We start from the raw sequence: 20,939 nt of genomic DNA, 5'->3' as shown, positions 1-20,939 counted from the left end.
AAATGACATGTTGTAAGCTGTAGCTAGCTCGCCAACTATCATTATCATCATTAATGGGTTGGTTGCTAACTATCTCCAGCTAATTTCTTCATGTTTCCAGCGGATTTGTTTTAAAATAAAAACAATGTTAAAAGGTTCCTAAACTTGATGGCGATATACATGATATCAAACCGAACATTTGTAGTTAGGTCTAACATTATAATACAGCATTATAGATGAACTGTATTTTGTTCTTGCCGTAGACATTTAAATCCTGCATTTATTTTTAAAACCATAGTTTCTCTTTTACAAGAGAAAAGGCTTTGAAGTTGAGTATTAAGCAATATATACTTTTTAGGAAACGTAAGGCTATCTGGGGTAACAAGTTATTTAGTTGCAGGAGTGTGGACTTCCGCGAACCAAATAAAGAGCAGGACGGAACGCTTATTGTTATTGTCAGCAACTTTGCTCCCATTCAGTCAACATGTTGCTCAATAGAGGAGCTTTTTGTAATGTAAAAAGTAATGTAGTTGCTTAAAGATACACTCCTTAGGTTAGCCAGAAATGCACATAATTTAGAAATACACACTGTTAAAGAAACACTAGAGAACTTTTCCCGCTTCTGCCCCCCTACAGGTCCCCCAAGCAGAATCGTCCATTACAAAAGCTCTTAACAAAAATTGAGAACTTACACTTCTGTATGTGATCTTGTCTTTGAAAAGTTGATAAAATATAAACAACGTGCAAACACTTGAGTTTAGAGTCCATTTACACTGCTTCAGCATAGCTAAGATATGATTGGACAGCCAATTTTTGGGGAAGTGGTTTAGTGAACAGTCAATTGCAGAGCAAAGCTTGTTGCCTAAATGGCCACTGAGCGCAAGCAGCTGGGCATGGGATCACCATGTATGTCCCTATAAACCTCATAGGGTGTAAAAAAAAAAAAAAAAGACATAGGCCATCAGCTAACTTCAAAACAAATAGGAACAAAGAGGATCACAACTTAAAAGGAAGGAAAACCAAATCACGTGGTAAGAGCAAACGACAAAATGATTGGTAAAAAGTAAATGTATCATTGCAAGCACCAAAGCCAAGCAGAATCAAATCATAGGTGGATTGCCCAGGTGGGGTCATGCAGGGGGAATAAAAAAAAAAAAAAGGAGAAAAGCCCAAAGGTGGTTACAGGGGCGGGGAGGAGTCGGAGAAGCATGCAGCATTCGTGTTGAAGCATGCAGCTCGGTGTCGGTCTGCACAGAATAAAAGGGGGAGGGAGTGAGAGGAGTAGAGTTTCTGACCTGTGGCTCCTTACAAGATGCGACGCTCTTCCTCTGGAGAGAATTATAAAATCCTCAAGCTAGGGAGGGGGGAGAAGACAGAAAGATCAGACAAGACACTTGTGTAGTTTGTGCCTACAAGAGGGAGGAAGAAGTTTGTGTTTGCTTTGCATGTGTGTACGTAGGTGGGGTTAGTTGTCTAGAAGACCACAGTTCGACAGATATAATGATGAATCAATGAAATCACATATTGCACAGTAAAACTGCCACATTCACAAATACATACTGTACGTACATATCAACCATTTGTCCATCCAAACACAAGTGAGGCAGATAATTCTTGGAAGGACAAAATTATTGAAATTATCACCAACCCGGTGATATCATATGATGTCTGTCCGGATAGTGTGCAAACTTTTATAACCAAGGACATATGCATAGTGAGCAGCCAACTGATAAACATTATCTTGTGCTAAAACCATCAGGAGGACCTTGAGGCCTGTAACAGCTATATTCATTTCCTCTTCTTTGTCCACCACAGAGGACTGACTGTTCGCTGTGGCCAATCACCATTTTCCAGTTCAGCACAATTTTGATGATTAACAATTGGATAGTGGAATGCTGAGAAATGTTGCATTGGCTAAGATAAACTTCTACATACATTAATTTCCACTTACATCTAGTGAGCTTAACGGTTTTAATACTTTTCTCTTTTTAACTGCAGGTGGATTCAAACCACTTGTCCTTAAGAGCACTCTACCTTAAAAAGGTCCCATGACATGGTGTTCTTCGCATGCTTTTATATAGACCTTAGTGGTCCCCTAATACTATATCGGAAAACTCTTTCCCAAAAATTCAGCCTTGGTGCAGAATTACAGCCACAGCCTTTCTTTAGTATGGGGGGGCAAGTTGGAGGCAGGGTGTGTGGCCTTGACAATTGCCACTTTGCTCATTTGCAGACCCATGCTGTCTCTTTCTCATGGGCGGGCATTCTCTGGAAGGGCAAAGCAGAGAAAGGGCAGGTAACCTTGCTCCTTATAGCCTCATAACAGGCAAGATACCAGATTGGCCCATCTGAACTTTCATTTTCTCAAAAGATAGAGCAGCATAGCCAGGGCTTGGTTTTCTAGCCACTGGGGGACCATAGGCAGGCTGGGGGAACTCATTAATGTCAAAAAAAATCTCAAAGTCCAATTTTCATGCCATTGGACCTTTAAATCCCTCTGAAAACTTGCTTACAGAAGTATTTCTCCTAGGTCTGCATCGGAGAATTGTTTTCATAATAAAGTAATATGCAGATTATTTTCTCAATTAATTGTTTTGATTACCACTAACTGATATTGTTTAAACTTTGACATCGCTCACAAAAAGATGATGATTGAGAAATTAGGTCTTCAGGGCCTTTAAAAAGTCTGTACAGCGTCAGCAGCACTGGAGTTACGCATCACCAATGAATTAACATGAGAACAAAGACTTTAGGGAATAATCTGTATCAGCAGCAACAGAACAGTAAGCTGGAACATTATTTTGCTTTTGTTTTCAGTGTGTGAAAACAAGATTTCTTAAGTCAAATGGGAGGGAAAGTAGAAACCTTCTTATTGCCCTTGTGACAGATGGTTGGTCCTCCATTCACAACACTTTCCAGTCCGTTCCCTTAGACTGCTTCCCTGAGCAAAATGAAAACCTTTACAACAAGGCTGAATACATTCCCCCTGCACAAGTATACAAGCTTTATTCCCACAGTCTACTACAATCCAACTCTCTTTGAGTGAAAAACATGGGCTTACATATTTACTTTGCTTTGACTATAGTTCAGTTTGTGACTTTGTACTGGTACTTTTTAAACGGGAACTCAGTGGCAAATTATCTCTACATCCCCCCAAAATCTGTATGTATCTTTAAATTAATAAATAAAGATAAACAAATGTCAGTAAAAAAAATAATACAAAATTTAAATAACTAAAAATAGGCCAACGCTGTTGCTGACAAAGCAACAAATACTGCCCCAGAACAAGGAGACAAATCTTCCAGACAACTAAATTCAGGTCACCCAAATCAACCCAAATATGCAGACGCATTAGCATTTGCTTAGTGGGATAAGCTACTGCTACTGCAGCGGCCAACCCCACCCCTGCTCTACTGTATAAAAGAATAATGAGATTATGTTAAACAGAAACGATACACACCAGACTACACGCATGGGCAAGTCACTTCCAACTGATCATATTTAGGAAAGACATTACTACATGTTATCCTGTAATGACTTGGTTGCGGTGGAGAACATTTATCCATATTAAGATTTCTTATTGCATTTCTTTCAACTAATATAGATTTTAGCTGACTTTAAATAATAGCATTTAACTTCAGATCAGTTTCATGGTTGATATCATTGTCCCAAAGCCCGAGGATGATTCTTCATGTAGATCAAGGTCAAGAGCCATGCTTGATAGTTGCAGTGTGTTGCCACTTTAAGCCTCTAAGTATCACCCTGTGTTTTTCCATCTTCCTCCAGACTTTACCATTCTCCTGTCACTTCCAATCACTCAAAGACAAACAAAGAATAAATACACGATGCAGCGAGTCCCTGCCTCTCGCCCTCCTCTGACAGCATCAATGGACCACTGGGAGAAGATGACAGTTGCGTAAGATTGATGCGCTGTAGGCCAAAGGGTGCGTCCCCCTTGACATCCTTAGGAAGCACTTTGACTTGGCTTCCCTCGGCCCCCACAAAACCCTGTGACAGCCAATACAGACTTTTTACTATGCACCCACAAATCCCAATAACGTCAGTGACACCGCGCCTTCACGTCTCAATTCAAGATGTCCTGAGTGGGTGTCAAGCCCGGGTGTGAGCCAAGCCGTGCCCCCAAACCCCGCCCTTGGTGACACAACGGTCTGGAGAGGGCACAGAGAGGAAGTGGAGTTGTCACAATTCATTTGTTTTTTTAACTGATGAGTGGACTTGAATGAGGAACGGGCAAAGTTGATCTTTTGAAGACTATTCAAGCCAGAACAAATTTATTAATAGGCCCTACTTCCGAAAGCCAGCATATGGTAAACATACTGACAGGAAGGACTATTGAGCTCACTCCACTGTGACACCTGATTTTCCCCCGAGCTGATACAAGATCCCAGCTCAAGCTTTTATCTGTATCTTATGTCCACCACAACTCAATTTCTCCTAAAAGTACTAGTATTATATGTATTCAGTCTTCAAGTGTTTTTACTCTCAAGGTTGCAACTTCTGACCAAAACACTTTGGAATTAAGCATGTGTGTTACTAGAAAACGTATGTTCCAGGTTTGTGTAAGTGACAGTTAAAAAGCTCCTAACCAGCTTCTGATGGTGGTTTTGGATCCTTGCCCCCTGAGACTGACATGAATACACACACGCATGTGGCATCTTAACTGATCCAAATACACAAAGCAAACAGATATACAGTAGACTAGGTAAAGGCCTTTCATCTTTAGGACAGTGTGATCCTTCCAGTAAAAGCACACACACACACACACACCTTTACTGTCCATCTATAAACATCCCAAGTCCCTGCCAAGTCAGCATGCACCACCACAGGTGGGGGAGGGAAAGAAAATGAGTGGGACAGACAAAGGGAGAGAAAATAGCGTTTGCAACGAGAGAGGATATTTGAGCGTGCAAATTCATACCGTGGTTGAAGAGAGAAGACTAAGAGAAGAATAGGGAGAAATGTGTATGAGGAGGATTCTCCTCGTGGAAAACAAGAATGAAACCATTAAAAGGCTTAAAAGAACACGCCACCGTTGGTTGAAATAAGGCTTATCAAAGTCTAACCTATAGCTGTAGATAGGTGGACCAACGCATTTTTTGTCTTAGTGTATGCATTGTTTTAGCCTGGTGCAACAGCGGCAGCGGCACCGCTAGTTAACTTAGCCTAAAGAATGGAATACTATGTTGCTGGTTAGCACCTTGTAAGTAAAAGTGAGCCAATAACCATGCGTCATGTTTACAGTAATCATGATATGCGTGATCTCTGTGCCCATGTAGAAGTGCTTTGGCTGTGCTTCCACCCAATATAGTCCCAAGTCAATATCTGCCTAGGAAATCATCTAGTCTTCTGCACTGCTATTTGTACTTGTTGTGAATGTGCAGGCCCCAAGAACTAATTAGGATGTTGTTGGCTGACTTTTACTCACAACATGCTAACTGGCAACATAGGATTCTATTCACTACATTAAGCAAACTAGCAGTGGCACTGCCGGTGTTGCACCGGGCTAAAACAATGCATGCACTGAGGCAAAAACAAAACGTTGGGCCACCTATCTACAGCTAGGGGACACCATGATAAGCCCCATTTCAACAAAACGGTGATGTGTTCCTTTAAGGATCAATACATTTTTCCATCTTGCTTCTGTTTTTTCCCCAAATAACAGGGGCACCTAGTTGAAAGTACAGTCCACAGCTTACATTTAAAATGTTTATTTGTATAGTAACATATTTCCATCGGACTACATTTTCTTTGTGTATTTGGGGCATTGTCTTTTTGTCCTACTTTCATACATGATGCAATACAGAGCACCCTGCTGTAAATAATTTTGTAAGACGCTAAAAACAGGAGGGTGAAATTCCAGTTCATTTAAATCCTGGATGGAGGGTGCATGGACTCTGTGTACACACACACACACACACACACACACACACACACACACACACACACACACACACACACACACACACACACACACACACACACACACACACACACACACACACACACACACACACACACACACACACACACACACACACACAGTGTGTTGAAAAGGATTAACGCAGGCTTGAATTTCAACAGAGAGAATCCCTGTCTACAAGCACTACAGAACAAATCAGGCTTTAGAAAGTTTCCTCATCCCAGAGCATCCTGGTACAATAGGAGACTGAACTTAAATTCCTGCAATTGAAACATGTTCATTTTTGAAGGTCGGGAGAGCACAGTTTTTGCTGGGTAATCAAATCCCAAATCAAAAGCAACATCTGCATGGAAAACACAGCCCTTTCCTTTGCTGAAAGGGTTTCAAAACTGTGAAAGCAAAGCAGTTCATTTTTCTAGATGCGGGCTTGCGTGTATCTGGGAATACCAACTCGAATGCACATATCTACAGGAATGTCCACTGATATCCCACTATGCGTAAATGTTTGCTTGAGGGTAAGGGGAGGGCATTTGTGTGTGTTAAGAGAGAAAATAAGTCTTCTCTTGCCTTTGTATGAATTTTAAGTAGTGCCATGTTGAGGGAGGCTTTGTTCCCCGTCATCGTCGGGGGGCACGTCCTCCAACTTTTCCCCTCACTTCCTTTTGGCGTAACATTTATCATTCTTCCCCGATGAACAATCACCCTACAACATGGACTTGCATCTAGCGCACAATAAAATACCACCCCCACCTTCTTTCTGGTTGCTCGGATACCTTTCATCCAACAGGGCAGCTTGTCAACAACATCATCACTTACTTAGAAACTCCCAGTCTTCAGTTAACTTCAGTAGAGCCAAAAAAAAAAAAGTTGCTACATCTTGTTTTTAAAATATAGCTTCAAAAGAACATCTTTTTTTCTTTTCTGCCTTTATGTTGCATCCAAAATACTTATAAACTTCCAAGTCTAAAACGTCTGGCTCTGCAGAAATTCCAATGCATCCTTAAGGGAACGGCTGAAGTGGTACAACCTTCTAATTTGCAAAAAGAATTCCCCTCTGGGCAAATATAGCATTATCTGGCTCTACTTAAGATGCACAATATTTTATACTGACATATAATAGCACTTTATATAGCACTATTGATAGCAGGGGAGCTATCCTGAGGCCTGCCTGTCTCTCTCTCTCTCGCTCTCTCTCTCTCTCTTGGAGAGATACTGTAAGTTGACTAAGTGCAAATAAATAGTGATTCACATCAATCCTATTTCATCTATTAACAATACTTTGGAAACTTTACAGCATGCATATGCACCTCCTCCGCCTCTTCACTAAGTCCTGCACAAGCATACATCCTCAACATCAACATAATTCTTTACAGTATTCTGAAAAAAAGCCATTTCTTCTCGGTTTTGTTGCGGGCACAGACTTCTTTTTTAATCTTCCCCTTTCATTTTCTGTAACTCAAGCACAAACAAAGCCCAGCCTTGTTGTTAGGCCTTCGCCGTGTTTTTGCGCCTATCCCTATGACTGGTCTGCAACACTTAATATGAATGCTAGCAGATTCTTCTGCTTACTGCACCCTCATTCTCCATCCTCTTTATAGATCAAATCCAAAAACACCGGACTGAGAGACAAAAAGCAAAGTTGACAAAAAGAGACAAAAAGAAGAAAAGAGATAGGGCGCAAAGAGACAGGGTCCAAAGTGAAAAGGGGGAAGAAGAAACCACGAAAAAGGTGGAGAACACAGAAGGAGCAAAAGGAAGAGGTAGTACGACAAAAGGCTCAAAACCCTTTTAATTAGTGTTTTTAAATGTGTTTTGTCAGGGAAATAAAGATCAACTAGCAGCAGCAGCAACATACCAGCACAGTGAACGAGAATGCAAATCAGTCCAAATGCAAATGGCATAGGTCTTCAGGGACCAAACAGACGGTCTTTATAACCCTCCCCCCCCCAAACACAACACACGTCTCTCTCTCTGCTACCAGAACCCCCCCGATTCTTCTGCACTGCTGTACTGAAAACACACTCACACAAACACTCGCAGGAGACAATCTTGTGCAGAGCGAGAGAAGTGTAATCACAAGAGACATCATCTTCTTACTTCACACTACACAAAGGGGCACAGTGGGCTCTTTACACAAATACAAACACTTTGAAAGAAAAGAAGTAAACTTACTTGTCTGTCATGGCGTCGGCTAGCGAATACTGATTCATTAAAATTCCTTTTCACTTTTCTTCACACGGTTGGAAATGGTCTATGGAGAAGCTCAGGGCCAATGTCCCAACACCGGTCTACAAGAGAAGGGAAAAGCAACGCAAATGTAAATCATTCATTCACACAGCTGCAGTAGCTAGACAGCTGCAAAAGCTGCAACTGTAAGTTATTTTCAATTTCAATTCACTACTACTGCGATGATTACTGCATGACAAGCCTGTGAAAATCAGTCCATCGACCCGGCTGGGACTATAGTTAACTTTGCAGACACGCTTCACTTGCTCACAATTAGCCTAGCAAGGCCCGGTCTCTTCAACCAGGGGAAACCGTTACCTTGGTTACCAAAGGAGCCGAGCAGCCAGCTAGCTAGCATAAATAGAGTGCACCAAGGAATCCTCCGGGCTGCGAGCAGACAGTATGAATCCAATCACAGATGAAGGCATTGTGTGACTTGAGGAGCAATGATGACAGTTTTGGATCTGTGCAGCTGGTTTCCCATCCAGCATCAACGCTTGCATAACTCATGAATCATCACTGATAAAAAGCTAATGCAAATTATCAAAAGGGTGTAACAAATGCCAGAATAATAAAAAAGAAAACAAATCAATAAAAAGAAAATCAATAAAAGACACCTCTGCCAATGATGCATGTTCTGGACGGGACATAGATCAGCAGTTGTTCACTGCCAGCATTTAGACTCTTTTATTTTTAATAAGGCGACGGTGAGACGAGGCGCGTCCTCTGTCCTGCTGGCTGATGAGCAACCTCCAAAATCTGGCATTAGCTCTTCAGCTTATCAGCCTTTAAAAGATTACGATGGCAGCACATTCAATTCATAGTTTAGATCGGGTTTTGTGTTGGCGTAACATGGTTTGTGACCTGCTAGAGTGGGATTTAGGTTCCATAAGCAGATAAAAGGTATGATGTTTACATAATGAACCTGAAGCAGCTTAGCAATATATGTCTTTTTTGGCTATTAATCCAACACTGATCAACAAAAGAGGACTTAATGGTTTTATCGCTTACAGCTACAACTGGAGTGAGGGTAGAGGGCCCCCCCCGCCCCAATCCTATCAGCCCCAAACCCAGACAGACAGCCACCAGCCTCAGAGGCAGCCAGCGGCAGTCTGTCTGTGTGGGGATCCTGGCTCAGGATGCTGCTGTGCCTCCTTTTACTTTTTCCACATCCCTGAACTCTGAACGTTGTGTCTGCAAGACCTCTCTCTTTTGTGATGCTCTTTGCTTTGCCTGTCAAGTCTGTCTGTCTGAAGCCTGTCTGAGGGCAGAAGCTCAGTGAACGTTTGTCCAGTGCAGAAACAGACATTAGCTCCGGTAATCAATTAAGTCCCATTTCCTCTGGCCTCTCAGCCACTGTGTTTATGAGAAGTAGGAAAGACTCCAACATCACATTTACCTGTGAAGGGATATGACTGAAATTTGACTAGTGCAGGGCTATCTGCCAATTCTATTGTTCAATTCTTTGTTGAGTTGAAGAGGCTCCACCAGAATGATATGGACCAAATGTCACCGTAATTCTCTCAATTCCAGTTACATCCTTACATTACTGAAATATGTAAGAGTCCATGCTTTTGCACAATGTGGCAATCCACCCCAGTATGAGAGCTTTATATGAAAAATGTCCCATGCATGCTGTTGTGATGATGATGCCAGGAGTTTCTTACCAACTGTTGCCTTCTCACACAAACAATGACACAGGGCCTGGATGCTGGCGCTCAATGCAATATTGAATGCAGTGAACAATAAAGAACACTGAAACGGTGCTGCAAGAAATCTGCAGCTGGTGGTTACATTTTTTTAAACTTAAAGTCACGTGAACGGATGGAATGGTTTTACCAGTGCACGCTGAGATAGAGATCTATTTAGAGCCAGAAGAACTGTGCTCTTTAAAGTGGAGCGATAGCACTTGAAGATACATTATAGAGGTTTGATCTACCTGAGCCCAGTGCTTACAAACAAATCAAGTATCTTTGTTTTAAAATCAAGTGTTTCAATGCCTAGTTACAGAAAACAATTTGTGGCATGGTGGAGGAGAAATTTTAACTGAAATGATGTCCAAGGGCAATGCCACTCCTTTCCCTCTTGAGGGGGATATGTGAACTCCTGACAACAGCCAGCCAGAGGAAGACCGACGGTTACCTAATCGAAAGCTTGGCAGACAATGTGCAACTATTGTTATTGTACGCTGGTCTCGGGTGTAACTCACACTACATATTTCAATCTGCCTTTGTGCACTGTCAGAACCTATGACTTTTATGCTCACACTGTACGGATCAATTGACTTGCCACGACTTGGCTCATCAAACCAAACGTAAGCCCAGAACACCTGGTTGGTTATGTCTAGTGACAATTGCAATAAAGTTTATTAAAAACAAGATGGCTGCACCCTCAATGATGACAAAAGAGAGAAAGGCAGTGTTACTTTGTGCAATTCGATAAACTGTGTGTCTGGAAGATGCAGACAACATGGTCTTAATTTAGTTAAATACAACAGCAGTCTCAAAACTATATTTGTAGCTACAAAATGTTAAATACTTCTCTAGTAATATGAAAATAAGCTACCCGCAATTGGAACCAAGCAGCCATGAGGGAAATCGGACTGTGGTACTGTTAAACCTTAAGACAGCCGACCAGAATTTCTTACATGCCAGACCCATATAATCATTAATCAGGTGTTGCGATGCTCCAACTGCATGCCAATTTGGCAGAAATTCAGTCCTATTTTAAAATTAGTCAGGGGCCAATTTGGACCAAATCCATACAGTGTCTGTCCGGCTTTACTTTAAACAAAACAGTAGACAACAGTGAAAATCTTTCTCTTCCAAATCTTGGCTCATTAAAGGAAAACAAAAACCAACCAAGAAGAAAAGAGCGGCTAATCCATGTAAAATATGTGGGTATTTCCTCAAAAGAGGCACAACGTTGTCCCACTTACTGCATCCTGAAAACATGCCATCAACAACAACACTGAATTATTTACCTCCCAAATGCGATTTGGGTAAAAATAGCATGCACAGCACTGGAGACGCTCTCCAATGCACATAGTGAGCATAAAAACATATCTGGTTGCTATGGCAGAGGAACAAGGTGTTGACATTGTGAGACGCCAGCAGTCAACACACTCACGGACATCCACACGAGCTGTTTGCGATGTGAATCTTACCATAATCTGAGAAGCTCCTGCAGGTTGAGAGAAAAAGAACGCTAAAAGAGGCGCATCCAACCGACTTAGTCACACTGTTATTACTGGGAAAGTCAGCGATGGTTTGCATGACAGACGAAAAAGAAAATACAATATGATCATGCAGCACGAGCAGTCGGTCACCTCCTCCCTCTCTCTACTCCCCGGTCATGCTCCTTCTCTGTCACGCTCCCTCATTCGCTCCTCCTATCTTGCACAATAAAACACACAAAAAAGGGCACAAGAAGCTGCAAAAAGTGAAGAGATAGCGATTGCATTAAAGGGCTGTTTCACTTTAATGCATGTCAGTGGCAGACTGTCTTCATCTGAGTGTGTAACAAAACGCCCAAGACCGCCTTTCCCCTGTCACAGCCGTCAGATGCTGCTCGCCAGTCGAGAGCGACAGCGCAGAGATCGCGCTTCTGGAGAGCATCAATGCACACACACAATTGCTGAGGAGGGGGAGGGGGATTTTGGGGTGGCGGTGGAGATGAGGGAAGACGGGGGAGGGGGATTTTTTGTGAATGGGGACTGCAGGTCCAGCTGCTGTCCTCTCTCAGCACTGTATGTAGCCACTGATCCACTCAGTTAACTGTTTATTAGGTTCACCTAGCTAAAACTAATGCAGTTTCAACCCAAACTGAACATAGAGCACCCAAAAAGGTATAATTTGTTTCAGTGCATCACACACACACAAAAAAGGAAACCTGATTACAATCTGCTGACTGTAAATTAAGTTTGTCATGCAACATCTTCTAAATGCAAAAATTACAACCTGCAAACTAATGCTGCTGAAATTGCACAAAGAGAGAGCACCTTGTCCATTCAGCTGAGTCACATAGTGATATCCTCCACAGCAACAGAATGTAGGCCTACTGTATGTAGTGAGGCCCCCCTTTTTCATTCACTTTCGCTGGGAACCTTTTTAAAGCATCAAGTAAGCTGTCAATAGCACTGCAACAATGCATCAGTAAGCTTCCTGCACTCTCAGCTAAAGCAGTCACAGCTTTGGGTGCAGCATCTTGGGAATCTTCATAGATTTCCGGTGCAGTTTTCATGAATGCAGTTACTGCCAGCATTAACAAATCAACAACTGCCGGGCTGTGGATGTTAATTGTAAAACTACTTTTCATCATTTTAAAGAATCAAAGCGACTGAGCCCTGCAGGGCGTGGACCGTTCTTCACCTTTATTGTCCCTTGACAGACAAAACAGAATAACAGGAAACAAAGCTTGACATCCAGTGTTTTGTTTTTGTACCAGCTGATTTGAAACCACCGTTCAATCATGAGACAATTTTGCAGAGACATCTCTGGAATGCAGCAATCCATTATGCTTGGCTGGTAACTCACAAACACAAATAAAGCACCTAGACACGCCACGGCTGCTGATACGGAGCCAGATGCTTCTCTTTGCCAGTAGGAAATTATTCCAGCCTGAGGGTGTTGGGATACTGGGGTGTGGCAGGGAAGGTCTGTGTATGTTTCAAAAAAGGAGGCGGGGGTTGCCCCAGATGTCCGTGTCATAGACCCAGCACAGCACACCTCAACATCAAGAGCACCAGACTGGCCCCTGACCTACCCTTTAACTCCTGCAGGACCAAAACAATGAGGTTGCTGCGAGACGTACATCCAAAATTGTCTACCTCGTTTCCTAAAAGGCTCTTACGAAAAAGGTAGCTATCGTTGTCATGTGCAAGTTAAAAAGTGAGTCTTGTTGGCTGAGGCTACATCTACACTTCAACATATTGGTTTGACAACCTATCTTTTGCTACGTTTACATTTGAAAACACTGCTGCACCCGTTTTGGTTGGAAAACTCCAAGGTTGCTTTTTAGTCTGGGCGGTCACAACCTTTGACCTTTGAACATGAAGACAGACGCCAGACAGTCTTACATTAACAGTTTCAACTTGTCCTCGGTCAAAGCAGATAAATCCCTCGTCTCACTTTTCACCATTGTTCATTTTCTGTATTTTTAACCAATGCACTCATGATTTTCAAGCACAGAGTTAACACCAGCACGCATGCCCAGTGTATAAGAACGGTCATGCTTACTGAGTTGTCAGACGTGCTAATATGGAAAGAGATTAGTTTGCTGCTGGAGCTAAAACTCTTGTGTGGATGGAGATCGTCTTTGTCTCGTAAATGCAGTGGTGTAGATGCAGCCTGACTCCACTGCCAGCAGAGTCCTGATAATTAGATTGCTCTGGTGCAGCAGGGAACAATGAGGGGCCGTGTGTGTCTGCACCTTTTACAGTGACCTCCACAGCGGGAGGTGAAGTGCTACTGCCCAGACCATTTACAGCAGGTATCCCAGCCTTTTCTACCAGAGGAGACTGGCCTACAACCAAACCCTGCAGAGGGGACGAGAAGAAAGACTCTGAGGACTTATGAATGTCACCCTCAAATCCATTAAGAGTTTATTCAATTACCTGACAGTCACTCACTGTAAGCATGTGAAGAAAATTGACGTCTCTCATAAGTCTTCTTTGAGGTGGTTGAATAATTGCATTGGGATCTCAGAGAGAGAGAGAGAGAGAGAGAGAGAGAGAGAGAGAGAGAGAGAGAGAGAGAGAGAGAGAAATGCAACAAACAGCCAGGACTTGGTTGGAAACCCAAGCAAACGGCCAAGTAAATAACCCCTGACATCCAAAACAAGTGCCATTTCTGCACAAAGTTCACATTTAAAACAAAGCTCACTTTCAGCCATGCAGTTCGGATTTCCCATCCATTTTAAATTGATTATTGATTTTTTTTAAAGGAATCTACAGAAAGGCATATATGTTATAATACACAAGCCATAGTGGCTTTCTCCAGTAATTGAATTTAAACAAATCAAACAAGCACAGGTGTTAAAAATGGACTAATAAGCTTTAATGAAATGGAAAGTCCTGGAAAACAACATGCATGCAAAGAAAGGAAAAGTCTTCAAGTCTAGAAAGAAAGACTACGTTTCTTTATCTTCCTAGCAGCCTAGGACTATGAACAGCAGAGAAAATTGAATGGAAAAATAGATTTCCAACCTATCCATTTTCACACAAACTAATCCCTCTAGCATATTTACCCTTCTTTCCAAAGGCAATTCCAAAACCTGCAAGAATCAAGGACAACTTTCCAACGCAAACACAACCTCTAACCTGAGGTTAGAGTGACAGACCGAAATGCCAGAGCCTCTCAGCGGCACGCAGCCATTGGTTTAATGATTTGTCTGCTTCTGGTGAATGATCACACAGCAATATCCTGTTCTGGCTGGTTCTCCGCCCCCCCCGAGGGTCTGGCTGACATGATTCTGGCTAGCCCTGGTGCCAGCCAGCCCATCATATTGACAAGATCCGGCTGGCTGCCCCCATGCTTGATATGACCCAGCCAAGGACCTGTGGAATCAAACTCGATGAAGCAGAAACATTACTTATTGAGGGCGTGAGGGACTGGATGTCATAGCCCATGCATTTTGGGGAAGGCTGAGAGAAGGGGAGGGGCGGTAAATGTTACTAACGAAGAAGTGGAAAACAGATTAAGTAAACAAAACAGCTGTTTTTAAAAAAGGAAAAACTAAATAGCTGGCATGTTACAAAAATCCACAGTGCTTATGCAATGAGAGCTTGTATATAATCAATTCAAAGTGCAATTCTTCACTGTTAAGTGAGGAGCATTCATGCATTTCCAAGAGCCTGTTGTGGAGACAAACAGTGACATTTCAGATCCTTCTGTTTATCCGAAATAGGGATACGCGTAATGATTACTTTCAGTATCAAATAATTGTAGATTTTTGGCCTAAAAACATTTAAAGAGAGTTTAAAGAGGCGCATAACAATTTGCTGGAATCCCAGGGGAACGTCTTCAAATTGCTTTTTTGTCCAACCCACAGTCCTAAACCCAATAATTTTCTGTTTACTATAATGTAAGACAAGGAGAAATAGCAAATCTCCACATTTGAGAAGCTGGAATAATCCATTTGGCATTATTACTTTAGATTAATTTTCTGTTGATCAACTAATAATTTAATTGTTTCAGCTCTAAATCGACGAACTATGGCTTGTGAAGGCATCAGTCTCTCCTTCACTTGCTCAAAAGCCTGAATTTCATTTTAGGGTTGCTGAAAGGACCGCAGTGATGATAGTGTAGATTGAACTATACTGCGTGGAGCCAGGAGAGTCACACAGAGACACAGGGCTCCAGGTAACCAGGCCAGAGGTCAAATGGTGAGACAGAAAGTTGCTCCATAACTTCTTACTACTCCCTCTGGTCCACACCGACTAAGACTAGACATGTTTGCAGGTGAAAGGTTTATGATTATTTACTGATGAGCCCCAGTCGCACTGGCCTGGATTATAAAGTGCATGCTGCAGGAGCTTATTTCGTTTGGTGCTCCAACCAGCTTTAATATAAACTGCGGTAACGGGGATATGTGCTTCGAGGCTGTCAATAAAAGGTCTTTTGTTGTTTCAGTGAAAGAGCACCCTTGATGCAAGCCAAGAGTAGAAACCTCTCCATGACCTCTGGGTGCCAGAATGGCACTCTGAAAAGTGCAAGGGGAGTTTAATCTTTAAAAAGATTTGTGTGAGCACGGCTGGTGAACACGTAATATTATATTCAGGAGGTATTTTGCTCCTCAAGGACAGTGACAGCGACTGTGTGGATTCTTGCCGCAGCAACAGTCGTCCGCTAACAACTTATTTTTTCCGAGGTTCGGCTTTAAAACGTCGTGGGAAAGTATTTTAAACGTTTCACGTGCCGTCAAAACAACTGAAACTATTTGAATTATAACGCTGGGGTTTTCTTCTTTTTGTGTCTCAATGGGGGTTTTATCGTCTACAGTGCAACAAGTGCAGCTGAGGTTGGAGTCCGGTTAGCACGCATGAACACGACCAGCGGGGCACAGGCTGAAATAACTTAGCAATTTTGAACCAAGAAAGACCAGACATTACTTAGCTAGCTCTAACACAACTGTGCACTGAAGTAAAAATGTGTGGTGCTGCTCACCGTGGGGAAGTACGTGTTCCTTTTTTTGTCCTTGTGTGTACGAAGATGAGCGTGGGTGCAGCAGCGGCGTGAAAGTTTGGTTGGTTCGCTCTCTCTCAGCTCAGCATGGCGGCTAGGGCTAAAGACTGGATTCAAACCTCTCCGGGCTGTGCGATATCAACAGACAGGGGGAGGGTGCAGTGTGCAGGGTGGTGGAGGTGGTGGTGAGAGACCCAGTGGGGAAAGGAGTAGGCAACTCAGAGCTGAGTGTATAAAGCAATCTAAAAGATAGTCCCGTTACAAGTAAAGATCCTGCATTCAGAATTTTACTCAAGTAAAAGAACAGTAAGTAGCCTTAAAATAAACTGCTTCCTATTCTTCACCCAAATGATATACCTGTAAATAAAAAAGAAACCTGCAAAAGGTTCTGCATTCAAAGTTTAAGAAAGTAAAAGTAGACTACAGAAGTTTTAAGAACAATGCAATTCCCGTTTTCAGGGTGTTATATCATTATATATATAATTTTATTGGACTATTACTACAGATGCATTAGTCTATATCCTTGATGTTACACTTTAACACATATAGCCTACACTGTTTCAATGTGGGAAGCAGAGCTTATATTAACTTACTACTTATATTGTGTTTTCCAGTTTAATATAAACTTTTATGTAATGCATCATACTTTAAATTTTTCAATCTGCAATGCAACTCCAGCTGCCAATAAATTTAATGGAGTAAAAAGCTAAATATTTGCCTCTAAAATGAATTACATTCATTTGATAATTAGTAGCCTAGTTACTTTGCATATTCATATTACCAATACAATCAACTAATATAATATGATATATTAGTAGGTTATTTAACTCATTAATCAATTCATTTAATATTTCCTTTGTGGTAGCCAGCCACAGCCCTGGTGAAGAATCACCTTAAACCTTTAGTTGAGGGGACTCTGTAGGCGGGACCAGTGGGTTTAAAAGGTCCCTGCTGGAAGTCAAAGGTTATACAACATTTTCATGAAGGAGAAGTGAATCAAAAACACAGTGAAGGAAAGACAGGCTGACCCTTGTCTCATTGTGCAGGGCAGAGAAGGAGGGAGAGGGGCTTTCCACGGCACTGCAGGCCGAATACAATACCATCTTTGAGTAAAAGACAGATTGCTGCTTGTGGATGATAGAACAGCGTCGTACTCTACCTCTGTGGATGCTTTGTGGGTTCACGGAATAACAAATGTTGAGAAATTTACCTGCCCAATTGAGCTCCAGTAAGTCTATAATGTACTGTTTCTTTGCCGCATCCTTAAATATGCCAAAACTCCCAAGCATCATCCGCTATACTACAAATTGTTTATTTTGAAAATCAGCCCCTGGTGATTTGAGAGCTCAGGGTTGAAGGCTGGCTGGAGTTAAAAGGGGACAGTAAGTGCTGCTTGAAATGAATACGTAAAGCAGCTGGGTTTATCTTCACTCAGTCTGTGACATGTGCTGCTAAGAGAAAACAGGTGACCGAGGAATGTGTGCTGAAACCCAAACGTAATACTGGTGCTCAAATGATTTTAAATTTTATTTTATGGACTTCATGTAGGTTTTTCTTGTATTGTTTGCCCCCCTTTTCAAAATGCATCTCTCTTTCACAGAAACACAATTGTACTTGGTGGTTAATTTAATAAAAAAATTCGTCATTTGCAAATGTCAAAGAAAGAAGGAAACAAAGACACCATACAGTGAAGTTTATTTTAATGCTGCTCTAGATAAGAAAATCAGATAATGCCTGAAATGGGAATGTGGCAGGAACAGAGTGTCACATGCACACAATAGATGAGAAAGTAATAGAGTAAGGTGTAGATTTCCAGTGTAAGTATATGATCTTCATGCCTGAGCTCTTCAGACACACCAGTTGGATATATTTAGAGTCCCTAGCTGGTGTATCCATGCTACAAGGCAGACCACAATGATTCACAATATTGGAAGGGCCTGCGCTGGTCTGAGATCAGTTAAGAGGGGACTGAATGTGTGTCGACTGGTACAGGACAGGATCAACACCACAAGTGTCAGAGGTCAGGGCCACTCATATCAAAGGTAAATACAGTTAACTCAGGAGTTTTAAATGAAACATTACCCAATATATGACTATTAGTAACACTAGAGTCTGCAAATCTTACGTTTTATCAAGCAGCAACTTTTAATGCAGATGTACTTTCCAAAGGAGGTCTTACAGAGGTTAAATGTGTCAGTAAAGTTGCCGTACACCAAAACAATGGCGTAATGTTGCTCAGTGATTACTTGACTAACCATCAAATATTTACAAAATGATTTCCCTGTTTTGTGAATCATTGAAGAAGTATAACAAAGAGTAATATCACAAAAAAGACAAGGAATTTGCAAAATACTTACTTTTGGTTTTGCTTTTCACCTGATGGTCAACCATCTTAAATTCCATGAAATAAAAATAATTCCTGTGGGACAAACACACAAAAGTGCAAAAATGGCAGAAGTTTGGTTCACCTTGCTTTCTCACTTGAGTAAATGCAACAACATATTTTTTTATACTTATAACTGTATAAGCTTAAAATAATTCACACATTTCCCCAAACCAATAATGGTGTTATCTTGACTTCAAGAAATACCGTCGTTTTTGCAACGATGCATTACAGGTTGACTAACACCAGTGTAGAAAAGCAGCACCATCTAGTGGCAAATATCACACATGTCATTCTAATAAGTCATGAACCGTTGCCCTTTGCGCTCACATCGCAGTTTCTTGCGCGTGTACAGACCCATGGCACAGACCCTTTGACTGTGCAGATGATTTGCTTAAAATAAGTTGAAAGTAGTGTGTCAAAACAGGCCAACATCTCCCGAGCCCAAGTGCGCCTACTCTATTCAAGTCAATATGGTATTGATTATTTTGTGTCATCGTTCAAAAAATGGATGTTTAAGTTATGGAGTGAAACCACAACATTAACACAGTACCAGAGTTCTAAAATGGTTCCCAAAAAGTGTAACTTTATCAGCAGCAATGTGTTTGTCAACCTCACAGCTTTGATCACAATGCAAAATCAGTGAGATCCCCAAAAGGTATTAGGTTCAGTTGCATGTCTGAAATGAACTGAGTGAGGTCTGAGTTGTTTTTGTGTACTACACAATGGTACAAAGAGGTGATTACTAACTGCTGCATCAGTACAGCAGATGTAGGCCTGTACATTAAAATGTCTCCTGGCATGGCCTGATTCGGCTCAATGGTGGAGCAGGCACGCATGTACTGAGAGGTTTATGTCTCAACATAGAAGTTCAGGGTTTGAATCTGACTTGTAATGATTTCCTGCATGTCTTCCCCTTCTTTCTCACCTAGCTGTCCTATCAAAAATTAAAGGCAGAAAAGTCCCAAAAGAACCTTTGTGAAAAAAAACAAGTCTCCTCGCAACCTCAGGCTGTTCAATTCAATGATGGGCTATTATTTCCATCATAACTCTTATTTCATAAAGAAACGATGAAGCTTGTTTTGGCTCTAAGAAGTTGAGCACATACAATTTTAGAATTTCATTTGATCTTATTTTTTTCAAAGCATGTCATGTTTTATTGTGAGTTGGTGAAGCTTGAAAAGATTTAGTCAACAAAATGTGTAGCATATGTTTAGAGTGTAGTTAGTGTGCTGCAGCACAGGATCAAGCCGATGGAGGAAATATTGTGATCTAAAGTGCAGAGTCAAGGTGGAGACTGGGGGTGTGGCCTTGACCAACTGCCACTTTTCTCATTTGAAAGCATATATACAATTTATATAGCCATGATGTCTTTCTCTCATGGGTGGGCCAAATTCTCTGGGTAGGCAAAGCAGAGAAAGGGGAGGTTACCTTGCTCCTTATGACCTCATAAGGGGCAAGATTCCAGATCGGCCCATCTGAGGTTTAATTTTCTCAAATGCAGAACAAGATACCCAGGCCTCGGTTTACACCGCCATTTCTAGCCACTGGTGGACCAAAGGCTGGCTGTGGGGGGACGCATATTAATATTTAAAAAAAAAACTCATAAAGCGAAATGCTCATGCCATGGGAACTTTAAATGTTAAATTATATGCAACAGCTTCAACATAAATGACAGGTTTTAGCAGCATATAGACATCAATTGTGAAGTCTCTGTTCTTTTAATTTCAATGGCATCAATCACATATTTTAATGTGTAATTTTAATCTCAAAAAATCAAATAGCCTGTGTAGGCTTAGTAGCCTCAGTAAAGAGTAAAATATTACATTAAATGTTATTGTATTATATTATAGGTATGCGATAAAGTAGAGTAGCATATAATGTGAATACTCAAGTAAAGTACAATTAAAATTGTAGTTAAGTATGCCTACAGTACTTGAGTACTTACTACGTTACTTTCTACCACTGACCACCAAAAGGAGAGTTAGGCTGCATCTTATTAGCTCCATGGGTAATCAGCATTAGCAGTCAAATTAAAAACCTGGATGTGTTGTATTTATGGTATTTATGCCATAGACAGTGAAAGAAATCCAAAGCCCCTTTCTATTGGGCGCATGGATGTGGTGGGGCGGGCAAAATGCTCGTCCTCCAACCACTTTCCCCGGTGCTGTCACGTGCCTTCGGATGTCCAGTAGCAAACCACAGAGTAACCAGTTTGCCGCACCCA

General features: G+C 41.6%; 1 protein-coding gene across 8 annotated transcripts in view; it reads right to left on the bottom strand.

The window, feature by feature from the left end:
* sema4d (sema domain, immunoglobulin domain (Ig), transmembrane domain (TM) and short cytoplasmic domain, (semaphorin) 4D) overlaps positions 1–16,453 on the bottom strand; it is a 38,991-nt gene extending 22,538 nt beyond the window's left edge. For 3 of the 8 annotated variants that reach the window (XM_034897108.1, XM_034897098.1, XM_034897101.1), the window contains exons 1-2: positions 16,312–16,452; positions 8,093–8,208 (exon numbers count right to left, since the gene is read on the bottom strand). In XM_034897108.1, coding sequence (XP_034752999.1) covers positions 8,093–8,130 — 38 coding nt within the window. In that variant the 5' untranslated portion in view covers positions 8,131–8,208; positions 16,312–16,452. Of the gene's footprint in view, positions 1–1,274; positions 1,334–8,092; positions 8,209–11,312; positions 11,705–16,311 lie in introns of those variants that run through there. The other 5 variants (XM_034897103.1, XM_034897104.1, XM_034897105.1 and 2 more) reach the window with 4 other exon arrangements.
* Between the last annotated feature and the right edge of the window lie 4,486 nt (positions 16,454–20,939).

The sequence above is a fragment of the Etheostoma cragini genome, chromosome 16 (assembly GCF_013103735.1).
Source record: "Etheostoma cragini isolate CJK2018 chromosome 16, CSU_Ecrag_1.0, whole genome shotgun sequence".
Lineage (NCBI taxonomy): Eukaryota > Metazoa > Chordata > Actinopteri > Perciformes > Percidae > Etheostoma > Etheostoma cragini.
This window is presented reverse-complemented; position numbering and strand designations above follow the sequence as displayed.